Raw genomic sequence first — 13369 nt, forward strand, 5'->3', positions numbered from 1 at the left:
AACACTTTGTGGAAATTAAGTTATATTTGTATCAGTGCTTCCCTTGACAAATTCTATTTAGGATAAAAATCCCGGATGCAGAGAACACATTATAGCCTCTGCCCAAAGATACATGCAGCTTAGGAACATCCCTTTTCTATTTTGAATCTAAGAATGAAAATTGGGTGAACTATTCCTAAAAAATATTCCTGAGACGTCAATGAAAAATAATAATTTATTTTACAGTTTACAAAGGGGGAATATGTAGAATTAAACATGTGATGTTGGAGCCATAATACTAAACAAATAAATAAATCAGATCCACATCAAGTTTGCTCAATGTGGTGATATATCAGTAAAGGCTCATTCACGTTCGCAAGTCATCACTTCATGTTGCAATCAAGTAATAAGTATGCTTATGTAAATCAAGCCCACCCTTTTAGGAGCAGATATGTAATATGAAGAACTGAACCTGAGCTTTGATTTTATTTTCTATTTACTGACAATCAAAATTCCACAGGTGAAGCTACATATTCATTGCAAGCAAAATGGCTCTACTTAGAAACAAAAGCTCTGAGCATTGTTGGCTCATGTCTATCAAAACCTGACATGTTTTTTTTCTTCTCTTAATGGCTCTCTAGTTTGCCTTAACTGCACTTATTCTGAAGTCTGACTGATCTTTAGAAAAAATAACTGGTTTAAGGACTATTGACTTGGCTTCTACAAATAGGCTTTGTATTTTTTCCCCTGTGCCATCCCAACAGTTCTCATTGCTGTAAATGTACTGCTCATTCTTCTCTTTGGTTAATAATCACTAGTTAAATCATTGCTCTCACTTCCTTGACTTAGAGATTCACTGTCGGAAGCTGCACTGTCTGAATGAGTGCTGCTGTTATTATCCTCACTTGCTTCAGATTCAGTTTCATTTGAATCCTCCGTTGTATCTGCAGCACTTTCGCTGCTGGACTGGTTTGCCGAATCGCTCTCATTGTCACTGTTGGATTGGCTGTCACTCTCACTGCTGTCTGCTTGATTGTTATCTTCATTCTCACTGCTACTCTCAGCATCACTCTCACTGCTGCTGCTGCTTTCACTTTCACTGCTGCTATCAGATTTGCTGTCACTCTCACTGCTACTGCTGCTGCTTTCACTCTCACTGCTGCTACTGTCACTCTCACTGCTGCTACTGTCATTCTCACTGCTGCTATTGCTATCACTCTCACTCTCACTGCTGCTACTGCTATCACTCTCACGGCTGCTGTCAGATTCACTGTCAGATTCACTGCTGCTACTGCTATCACTCTCCCTGCTGCTGTCAGATTCACTGTCACTTTCACTGCTGCTACTGCTATCACTTTCACTGCTGCTGTCGGATTCACTGTCGCTTTCACTGCTGCTGTCGGAATCACTGTCGCTTTCACTGCTGCTGTCAGATTCACTGTCACTTTCACTGCTGCTGTCGGAATCACTGTCGTTTTCACTGCTGCTGTCAGATTCACTGTCGCTTTCACTGCTGCTGTCGGAATCACTGTCACTTTCACTGCTGCTGTCAGATTCACTGTCACTTTCACTGCTGCTGTCGGAATCACTGTCGTTTTCACTGCTGCTGTCGGAATCACTGTCGCTTTCACTGCTGCTGTCGGATTCACTGTCGCTTTCACTGCTGCTGTCGGAATCACTGTCACTTTCGCTGCTGCTGTCGGATTCATTGTCGCTTTCACTGCTGCTCTTGGATTCACTATCACTCTCACTGCTGCTGTCGGATCCATTGCCGGTATCAATGCTGCTTTCAGATTTACTGTCACTTTCGCTGATGCTCTCATTCTCACTGTCATTCTCACTGCTGCTCTCAGACTGGCTCTGGCTGCTGTCGGGTTGACTCTCACTCTCGCTGCTGACAGATGGGCCACCATTCTCACTGTCATCACTGCCTGAGTGCCTGCTACTTTCATTGCTTTCCTGTTGGCTTTCATTGTCTTCAGCTTCGCTGTCTGACTGCTCACTGCCAGCATAACTGCTTTGCTCCTCTTCCTCTCCTAAAGATGCTCTTTCCCCATCACTGGCCTGACTGGGGAGATCTTGCTGGCTGCTGTTTTCTGAGCCTTCAGAACCTTGGCTTTGGTTGGGTTCGTCCCCTTGCATCAATTCATCACTGAAGCTGTACACACCGTTGCTCTCATTTTCACTGGTGTCCTCATGGCCACTGCTACCTTCCCCATCACTTCTCTGTGGAGTCCAGATGGTATCTTGACGGGAGATTTCATGGCTGGGTATATTCATAACCTTATCATGCATGTTACCACCACTTGTAGTGCTATTATTTACAGCTGCAGTGTTGTTCTTTGTGTCCTGATGACAAAAAGGAAAGGAAAGCATAAACTAAGTATATCAAGAAGCAGCCTTAAAAGCCTTAAAGCCACATTAATTATTATTATTATTATTATTATTATTATTATTATTATTATTATTATTGAATTTGTATACCGCCCTTCTCCCTGAGGACTCAGGGCAGTGAACAGCCAAATAAAAACATCAAATACAAATATTAAAACACAGTTAAATATATATATATATAGATTTGGCCCCATTAATTAAAACGATAAACAAAACAAAACAATTAAAACCCTTAAAAAGAAATTAAGCCAGCCCGGCTTGTTGAAAAAAGAAAGTTTTAAGGGCACGACGGAAGGCACTGAGGTCATGGATTCTCCTTATCTCAGGGGGCAGCTGATTCCAGAGGGTGGGAGCCCCCACAGAGAAGGCCCTCCCCCTGGGGGTCACCAGCCTGCATTGTTTGGCTGATGGCACCCCGAGGAGGCCCTCTCTGTGGGAGCGCACGGGTCGGTGGGAGGTCGTCGGTGGCAGTAGGCGGTCTCGAAGATAGCTAGGCCCTATGCCAAAGCTTTCAATGCAATCATCACCACTGAAGCCAGTAGATATGGAGCTTCACTTTATTGTGCCCAAATATATATCTAGTAGGCTGAATCAATACAGTCACATCCTACAAAGCAACATGGGTCAAAATACTATGAGATAATATAAAAGTGATGGCAATTCTAAACATAGGAACAGCAAAGACTGGGGTGTACAGAACAGAATGACAGAGTTGGAAGTATCTAGAAGGTTTTCTAGTCCAACACCATGCTCAACAGGAGATCTTATATCAGGAGTCCACAACCTCTGGAGCACAGCCCACTACCAGGCTGTGGCCTGTTTGGAATTGAGCCACATGAGTGGCTGGCCGGAGCAGGCACGCGCAGTTTAACTTGTGCGAGTTACGGGCTGGCGGGCAATTGTATGGGTGCTCGCTTGCCTGCTGTTTGTGCAAGTCGAGCTGCGTGCATGCCAGCCCACCACTCACACAAGGGCTGCATGCCTGCGCACGCCGGCCTGCCACTCATGCAGCCCAGTTCCCTTCTCACCCCCACCCAGCCAGGCCACCAAGCCGCAAAAGTTGGGGACCACTGCCCTATACCATTTCAGAGAAATAGTTGTCTAATCTTTTCTTAAAAAACCTCCAGTGTTGGAGCACCAGCAGTGGGTTTCAAATCCCATCACTACCGGTTCGTTCATGGATGTGTGCACGCTCGTGCGTGCATCACTTCTGCGCATGCACAGAAGCTTCTGCGCATGCGCAGAGATGTCCGGGCAAGTGGATGGAGCCTCCCGCTGCTTCTGGTTTGCCTGATCCAGAGCAAATCAGTAGCAACCCACCACTGTGAAGCACCCACAACTTTTGAAGGCGAGCTGTTCCACTGGTTAATTGTTCTCACTGTTAGGAAGTTTTTCCTTAGTTCTAGGTTGCTTCTCTCCTTGATTAGTTTCCATCCATAGTTTCTTGTCTTGCTTTGAAAAAATAGGTTGACCCCCTCTTCTTTTTGGCAACCCCTTAAACATTGGATATCTTTTCTTCCCCAAGTCTTCTTCACTAGATTTGGCCTAATACTTTGACATGGTACCCTTTAGAGATATACTGGCCTTCCATTGTAACTTGTTATAAGACTTTCAGTTTACTCTGAGGCAACCCCTCAACACCAACATCTGTTTATAAAACAAGATCAAATCAAACTCCCGAAATTTGCAGGCATCATTTTTTTCTGTCAAAGGAGCAGAACTTCTTTCTAGAGTCCTAGATAATGTGGTAAATGTAACTGAATTGAAATACAAATTAATTATTTGTTGCCTTTCCTCCAGTATACCCAGTGCTTTCTTCTCATTGTGGTAAATTGGGCTGAATGCTTAGTCCAGAACTACCTAATTCTGAGGCTGAGAATGGACTTCAGTTGGGTTCCTTGATCACTGCGAGAATAAACTGCCTTCAATAATGGCCAGCATCTAGGCTGCTGTTACTCTCTACTTTTTAGACCTTTTCCTACCCAGCAAACCAACTAGTGATTATTAAAGGTAAACAGATAGGCAGCTGTGGGTAATAATGTTGGAGTTGGAATGAGAGAAAAGTTGGATTGTGTTTGTTTTTTGAAATAAAGCCTGAAACAGCCTAAGGCAAATAGAAAGAGATGCTTTTCTCCAGCAGTAGGACTCACAAGTAGTAGTAGTGAAGGAGAAGTATTAGAAGCTGTTGTAGAACTGGGGAAGAGTGGAGTAGTGAGCAGTAAGTACTAGCTTTTGAGTGCTTGTGTAGTTGTATTATTTCTCTTGAATCTGGGTATACTGAAAAGAACGCATGACAAATTGGTGGCAGAAGTGGGATATCCAACACAAGGGGGAAACCACACAAGTGGAGATGGCTGAAACTCAAGCAGTTCAGTTCACCCATACACTATGAAAATAAAACAAGCTTTGGCCCTTTGCAGAGTTCAGATTTTGCAGGAATTAACCAGCATCCTGGCTGCAGAAACCAGGTCTCTTACCAGAGCTTACACCAAACACACTGAAAAAGCAAAAGTGACAGATTCTCCCTCCAAAAAGGTTCTTACCTTGATAGAGACAGGTATGCCTTTTGCTTTGGTAAAGCCAAAGCAAAAGGCAGACTAGCCAGATACTTAGGCTAATATGATTACAGGCCCAGATACTCAGGCTAATATGATTACAGAACTAATAAGGCAGCAGCAGGAAGAAAGGCTGTGGTTAATCAAAGAGGAAGAAGAGCTACTTTGGAAGGAGAAAGGAAGGAAAGATAAGCTGGAATAAAAAGGAGTGAAATAGAGGTAAGACAGGAAGAGTTTAAGGGGACCTATTTAAGGGGATACAGTAACCAGAAGAGAGAGATTCAATTCTAAAGTTTCCAAAACACATATTGAACTGCTTGAATTTAAGCCATCTCCACTTGTGTGGTTTCCCCTTGAGTTGTATGTCCCACTTTTTTTTATGGATATCCCCAAAACAAAAAATTCCAAGTTGTCAAAGGAATACAACATAGAAGCCTATTTCACAATGTTTAAAAGAGTAGCTACCTCTTGTAAGTGGTCTGAGAGGGAATGGTGGTCAGACTAGCTCCATATTTAATGGGAAAGGCTTGAAGAGCTTACAGTCGTCTTCCCGCAAGAGAAGTAGATTACGCTCATGTCGAAGAGATAATCCTATACAGATACATCACTCCCTACACCTATAGGCTGAGATTTAGGAGTTACACATACATGAAGAGATTCATGAAAAACGGGCAAGGTTGGAAGATCCAGGCAGGAAATGCACAACCATTTGTCTGAAATGGTATAGAAATGCTTGAGCAGGGAAGACCTCCAAGCCAAGGTATCTTCCAGCTCTGTTATTTTGTATTGTGAAATGGTTGAGGCCAGAGCAAAGAAAAAGTGGACATTTCCCAGAATCACCAGCCTATCACACCCTGAAGATTATGGATATCAAGGAGTTCCAATTTGAATACAGTACTTCTGACCAACATCGGAGGGGAGGGAAACTGACTTAACAGTTAAATGTCCTTCAAATCATTGAGACTGTAAGCTAAGTTAACTTTCAAAATACAGTAACATTGAAGGAAACGTTCCTCTTCTTTATTTCTTCCTCAATCCCTAGTAGCTCTTTACATGCCTGGAAAATCAGTCTGAGGAAAACAAATACAGCAAAATTTTTATATGCCATGATACTAACACCACTATCATCTGTAAAATGAGGATGGTTTGATCTTTTCTAGCCACGAATAGTAGGTATATCTTTTGGATAATTAGAATAGAATAGAATAGAATAGAATAGAATAGAATAGAATAGAATAGAATAGAATAGAATAGAATAGAATAGAATAGAATAGAATAGAATAGAATAACAGAGTTGGAAGGGACCTGGGAGGTCTTCTAGTCCAACCCCCTGCCCAGGCAGGAAACCCTACATCACTTTAGACAAATGGTTATCCAACATCATCTTAAAAACTTCCAGTGTTGGAGCATTCACAACTTCTGGAGGCAAGTTGTTCTACTGATTAATTGTTCCAACTGTCAGGAAATTTCTCCTTAGTTCTAAGTTTCTTCTCTCCTTGATTAGTTTATAATTAATATAAATAATTAAACAAATAGCTCACCTTAGTATTGCCATTTGAGTCCAGCCCATCGTTTCTTTTCTTTTCAAGGCATGTCACACGCTTGGTTTCAGGGCTTACATCACCACGACCTTGAAAACCTTCTTCATTATCAGTGTTGAGAGAATCATCCACAGTGTCTGCATCACCCTCTCCTTCCTTGTTTGGGTTGGTTATTTTTGTATCACAAGCCTGAGTGTTATTCCTATCACTATGGGTTTCTGTTGCATTTTCTCCAAGGTTTGTTGTACTTTCTGAGGTTCCATCTCCCCAACCATCACTAGAACCTTCTTCATTGGGATCTCCACCATTACCGCTTCCACCTTCATCAATGTATGCCCAATGTATACTTTCCCCATGGACCTCACTTCCCATCTGTATATTTACTGTGTTATCTCTGGGCCCATCAATTGCATATCTATGTTCATCCATGTCAATAAAGCTTTGGATGTGATTGCCCTGGAGTCTTCTACTGTCTCTGAATTCAGTTTGATCATTAATTTGATCTTCAGTGCCATGCTGCTTATCATTTGGATCACTCTCAAAAAGTTCTCCTGGTGCATTATAGTTAATATTCTCTTCCCCAATTCCATAACTGGAATCACTGAAATATTCACCTTCTAAAGTAATTTCTTGTCCTTCAGGAGCATTTTCCTCTGCAGGCATATGTTCTCTGTTTTCATTTATTCTCAGATTATCTTCAGGTCTTCCACCTTCATTTTCACTGACATAAACAAAATCAGCAGCTCCATTAACTCTATCTGCATTTGTAGTAGATTCTTCTGTTCTGCATTCTTCTTGGCCAGGGCCGATACTCCTTCCATATTCACAATTAATATTTCCACTGGTATATCCTAGGTTGTTGAGTAAAACTCTGAAGTCTTCTCCACCGTTGTCATGATGAACAACATTTGATAAATCCTATAAAGGAAGGAAATATTAAGAACAGGAGTAAAGAACGAGAAATGAAAAGTGTGACATTTTAAAGGTGAACTTAAAGGTTGAATTTGTGTTCCGTTGCTATCAGTGGTGGTAGCATAAAAACCTAAGAAGAGTCTTGAAAAATCAACTCAAAGCTGAGCTAATCAGGTTTCTGCTCTCAGAGTAGCAACATAGCAACATAAGAACCAGAGATGGGTTTCAGCAGATTCTGACCAGTTCTGGAGAACCAGTAGCGGAAATTTTGAGTAGTTCGGAGAACCAGTAAATACCACCTCTGACTGGCCCCACCCCCATCTATTCCCTGCCTGCTGAGTCCCAGCTAATCGGGAGGAAATGGGGATTTTGCAGTATCCTTCCCCTGGAGTGGGGTGGAAATTGAGATTTTACAGTATCGTTCTCCTGCCACACCCACCAGGCCAGGCCACGCCCACCAAGCCACACCCACAGAACCGGTAGTAAATATTTTTGAAACCCACCATTGATATGAACGTCCCAGCACCATTGCACAATTTGTAGTTGATATAAAAAAGATTCAAAACTGGACCATAAACTAAGTAGCTGAGAAAATTCAAACAAGATATCTGTTTTCCGATAATAACTATCTGAGTAATCTGAATAAAATACTAATAAAAATAATAAAATACTAACAAAAAATCATCCCCCCGCCAGCACCTGTTGTTATGTAGCTAAATCAGCATTATCCATGTTCAGGAAAGAGATATTATGAAGCTTGGGAGGACCCTAATATTTGCAAACATATGAAATATTTTTTTTAGAAAAAAAGGAAAAGGGGAGAGAAGGCAAAACAATTCAATGAGAAATGAAGATAATTTAGAATATTAATTAACTATAGGAAGAAAAGACAGAAACTGAATAGAGGGCCTATGGGATAAAATATTCTTAAGAGAGTGAAAGAATGATTGAAAGATTAAACATGAACAGCTATCCTGAATAGGGGTATCTGCAAGATATGGTTGAAAAAGTTGATGGCTGCTACTGCAATTGAAGCTCTGCCTGTTTTTTTAACATGTGACTCAAAACATTTTGTTATAGTCTTATTTACATTTTGTTGTTATCAGGTTTCTAATCTGCAAGCTACACTTCAATTCTGGCACAAGGAGGTAAGTAGAAGATTTACTACACTATCAAAAAATCCAGAATTTTACATGCTGTCATCAAGGTAATCAGATCATATCTACTTACTGACTTACTTACTTACTTACTTGTCTTTTGTCTTTGCTTGTTTTGGTCAGGTTGAACAAAACTCTAACAAATGCATGATGGTACTATTAAATTGGATGTGAATAATTCCCTACTTATGGGTTGGCATTGAGATCTGGTTGTCCCATGGATGTTTAGTTTTCCAGTGAGAAGTTTTCCAGGGCTTCGCATTACCAGCAGTGTTGTATGAAAGAAAAGTTGTTTTGCTCACTTTTTACAAATTAGTACCCCACTTTTTAATAAAATCTGCTCACAAGAGGAGATCTATATTTGTATGCCAACATCAATAATAACTCAAACACCAAAGAGCACAACTGTCTTGAGTGGTTTAAAAACATTTTTTTAAAGAAAAGCTTGGCAGGCTTCCTAAATTAAAATTATTTGCAAGGAAGGATGATCATTATTTCCTATGGAAAGGGAGATTCTGTAATTGAAACTCATGAGTTTCAAAAAATCCCCAATCTCGGCTAAACAAGTTTATTTACTAAGAAGCAGCCTGGTCTGGATTTTATTCCCTCTGTGTGACAAAGTCATAAACAGGGGATAAGTCTGAGATAAAGAATATTGGGGAGCAGAGACTGAAATGACAAATACAAGCAATTTATCTTTTTAAACAATAATAGATCCAAACAACTGTAATTAAGAGCCTAGTTTATTAATCATGCTGATTGTCTCTGCCACATTCTTTACTTTTCAATATAATCATGTCATTGCTTTTAAAAAAAAATATCTTTATTTATATTTTCTAACACTTTTAAAAACACAATTCATTCCCCTGTTGATAGGATTTCCTATCTTCCAACTGATAGGGCTCTCTTGCTTGATCTGAAGGATGACAATGACAGATGGGCAGAGTGCTGTTGTTAGGTTTGAGCCAAATATTGGCACCTGTGCTAGAAACTAAAACAGGAGCTTAATATGGCACAGACAGGAAAACCACTGTTCCTTAACTATTAGTTTGTCAGGAAGTACCAAGTTAAACCTGGACAAAATGTCAGAATTCAAAAGCATGCAAGATCAAAAATGACACAGTTGATATAAAGATAGCATCACCTGTTCCTTCTATTTCCGTCACTAAGAAAAATGCCAGAAGAGTCAATGTATTACAGTTGACCTTTTCCCACCCACCCAATCCACTTCTCTTAAACTAGAAAAATATCCCAGCTAGTAAGCCTTTGATTCTGAAAAGGCATAACACAATAATCAATTTCTACTGTGAATGGAGAAGGTTGGAAACCATTGGTGGTCTCCGAAAACCTAAATCTAGCCATGTCTACATTTGTTACCAAACTGCATGAATTCTAATGGCAATTATTAAATATACAGGGAGAATGTTGAACCTTAATTAACACAAAACCATTTGAAAATATGGAAATAATTATAAAACAAATACAATTTCTGTCCTTGTCCCACTCATTTTCTTGACTTGTTCTGCTTACTTTTGGACATTTCACCCTTGTCATACCACTCAAAGCCCAAGATTTTTGAACAAATAATTTGACCTTATCCTGGTAGCAAACTCCTGTTTTTTGACATAAGTAACATGTCATATTAGGAGGTTTACTGTCCCTCTTCCAGCTTATATATCACAATAATTCCTACTTTGCCTTCAAGATTTTTTTGGTATTTGTTCCTATTCCTATGCCAGTTACCTCAGGATAAACACCTTGCAATTTTGTTGAATTATACAAATGAATTACTGCATAAACTATCCAGGATAGCACAGAGATAGTTTCTTTCTCAAGATGAAGGGGTTTTATGATACCTGAGACTGAAAAAATTCAAAACACCTTTCTACCCCCTTGTTAAATTAAAGTGACTGTCCTTTCATAAAACAACTGTCCTTCCATTATGATACTCCAAATTCAGAGAATATTATCTCACCCTTCTTAATGGTTTTGTAAGAGCTATAGAAGATATTGGTGGAACAGAACTCCCAGTTTAATAAATGCAGTCCAAAACTGTTACTCTTAACTCCCCTACTCTTAACCATATCTCCAATGTAATGTGGCATGGCTAACACTATTTCTTCTTAATCTGCTCAATCCTCGATAAACTGTATTCTGGAGAAAGGCATGAAAACAAATGATTCCAAACTATATTGGAGTTCTTAGCAATGAGAAAAGCAGTATAGAAATAATATCCTAATCCAATTAACTATACACATGTTTTAAAGGAAATCTGATGTCGTCATTGTATAATTAGGTTACATACACATGCCGAAATGTTACTCACCTCATTTTCTCCAGTGCTAATAATATTCCTTTGTTCATGTTGAAGGAGCTTGTAAATCAGAAAAACAATTGAAACAGGAATTAAATTTTATTGAAAATAATAATCAGTGCAGAACACCCAGAATATTTCTCCTTGATTTATAAATGGCATTGCAGAAATTTATGCAATATGACATAACAATCTGGTAAAGAATGGAGAGGAAAGGCTTAAACAAAAGAGGTTGTGAGCACTCCATAGAAGTAATCTATTTAATTTGTACATGCTCCAAGAAAAGTTATTTGATTTGTCACTTAAATGAATTCTTTTTGCACTTTGTCATCGGTTCTTTGAATATTTATTTCTACCTCTTTCTAATATGATAATGATTAACTTTCAAAATGGAGTACTCACCCAATATGAGTATAGTAAAGTAAATAAATAGCACACTACTGAATAATAAATTACCAGATAATTAATTGCTCCTGAGCAGGAGTTATGTTCTCTTTGACCAGATGTGGCATGATAAAATCATTGCTTAACAATTGAGTATGGAACATTTTCATCAAGAGAGTGATGTGATCCATAAGAGCATAATGAAAATTCTGGGCCACATTGTAGTTGACACCTACAGAGTTGTGTATGTGTACCTTCGGCATGTTACTGAATTAATTGTCAGACAACATCCTGGAACCTCTTAAGCATATTCCTGATGGATGTCTACCTAACTCTAGGTACAGCAATGGATTGGGGTGGTTGTCGGGTTTTTATATAAAAATATCCAATTTGCATCTTGAGCAAAATACAAATTAGCACAACTTCTTTGGATTGGGCGGTGTCAAATTTTATTGCAAATAAATAAATGGACAAACTGGTGTTTTAAACCTGCAATTTTTGGAATTTTACTGTGCTGTTTGCAACTAGAATAAATGCATGTACAAAAGTGCAACATCCACAGAAAAGTCACTTGAAAAATGGGAGCATACTAGGAAAACTAGTTTTAAAAGTGATTTCTCAAAGAATTGCATTAAAATATGCAAACATCCTATGGACTTCTTTTTTTTTTTTTTTACTGAATTCTGAGAGTGACGTAGAATTAAACCAAAATGGGAAGACCTACATCCTCTGTTCTATGTAAGAACAGTTGCAGGAACTGGATCAAGGGTGAAATCCAGTAGGTTCTGACAGGTTCTGGAGAACCGGTAGCGGAAATTTTGAGCAGTTTGGAGAACTGGCAGCGGAAATTTTGAGTAGTTCAGAGAACCAGCAAAACCACCTTTGGCTGGTAGTGGGGTGGGAATGGAGATTTTGCAGTATCCTTGGCCTGCCACGCCCACCAAGCTACACCACGCCTATCAAGCCACGCCTACAAAACTGGTAGTAAAAACATTTGGATTTCACCACTGAATTGGATATATCAAGTTTAATGAAAAGAAGAACTAGGGGTGAACATGATAGCAGTGTTCCAATATCTAAGAAGCTGCCACAAGAAAGAGGGGTCAAGCTATTCCTGAAAGCACTTGAAGGCAGGACAAGAAGCAATGGACAGAAAGTAGTGAAGGATATAACCAACCTAGAACTAAGGAAAAGTTTCAGGACAGTTAGAACAATTAATCAGTGGAATGGCTTGTCTTCATCACTGGAAGTTTTTAAGAAGAGACTGGACAGCCATTTGTCTGAAATGGTAGAAGGGTTTCCTGCTTGATCATGGGGTTGAATTAGAAGACCTCCAAAGTCTCTTCCAACTCTATTATTCTGTTCTAATAATCTTTGCTTTCCTGTAGAAGAATATTCATTTCCTCCCCCCATAAACTATGCAATTCCAAATGAAAAGCTCTGACATTAATTCCATGAAGCCATAAAAAAGACTTACCGGGAGTGCCCAAGCTGTTACAACAATACAAAGAAACACAATTGTTTTCTTCATCCTCACCGACAGGCACAGCTTGACCTTGGAAACAAGCTGTAAATAAAGAGATCATTCAATGAACATGAAATCCAAACACACCGTAGAAGGTATACAGTAATATCTATACAGGTTTCACAACATGTGCTGTGCTGTACTATTCAGGACACAAAGGAAAATGGAACATTAAAGAAATAGGATGTGCATGTTACTATGTGAATGCTCTGCAGTTCTTCTCTGGATAAAGGCGGGATAGAAATGAAATAAATAAAAATAAAAATAAATAATACTCCATCCCATCCCTTCCCTTCCCCGACAGCTGGCCAGCAGTATTTGTTCATAGAACGTGCTCTGAACTCTGGGACTTTTTTTTGGGTCTCTCCTCACCAACCCTTAACCCAAAGATTTTTTTAAAAAAAACAAATCTCTTTTATACTTTGCAAAATTGGGGTGCCTATAGGTTTGCTGATAACTACCTGTGTGGGAGGAGGGTTGTATGGTTGTAGCTACATAGGAAACATGTTTACACAGGCAAGCAACATTTGGTGAATGAGGGGTACTAAGTCTATATGAGTCTAATGATGCAAACTGGTTGTGGACACCTCACCCATGTGGGATTAGCA

The 13369-nt window shown here is 39.5% G+C and overlaps 1 protein-coding gene across 1 annotated transcript; it reads right to left on the reverse strand.

The window, feature by feature from the left end:
- Positions 1-783: 783 nt before the first annotated feature.
- Positions 784-12767, reverse strand: LOC139320427 (serine-aspartate repeat-containing protein F-like). The gene is made up of 4 exons (XM_070948750.1): positions 12714-12767; positions 10865-10912; positions 6470-7387; positions 784-2328 (listed from the first exon to the last, which is right to left on the reverse strand). The coding sequence occupies exons 1-4, from the start codon at positions 12765-12767 to the stop codon at positions 784-786; spliced, it is 2565 nt and encodes an 854-aa protein (XP_070804851.1).
- Between the last annotated feature and the right edge of the window lie 602 nt (positions 12768-13369).

The sequence above is a fragment of the Pituophis catenifer genome, unplaced genomic scaffold (assembly GCF_029215685.1).
Source record: "Pituophis catenifer annectens isolate HBS135680 unplaced genomic scaffold, rPitCat1.0.hap2 SCAF_8, whole genome shotgun sequence".
Taxonomy (NCBI): domain Eukaryota; kingdom Metazoa; phylum Chordata; class Lepidosauria; order Squamata; family Colubridae; genus Pituophis; species Pituophis catenifer.

Bases quoted from the DNA above. Each gene is read 5' to 3' on its own strand.
- LOC139320427 (XM_070948750.1), bottom strand. From the start codon at position 12,767: ATGAAGAAAACAATTGTGTTTCTTTGTATTGTTGTAACAGCTTGGGCA. The intron at 7,388-10,864 runs GTGAGTAACATT...CTTCCTTTATAG, and splicing joins TTAGCACTGGAGAAAATGAG to GATTTATCAAATGTTGTTCA. The intron at 2,329-6,469 runs GTGAGCTATTTG...TTTTGTCATCAG, and splicing joins ACTCAAATGGCAATACTAAG to GACACAAAGAACAACACTGC.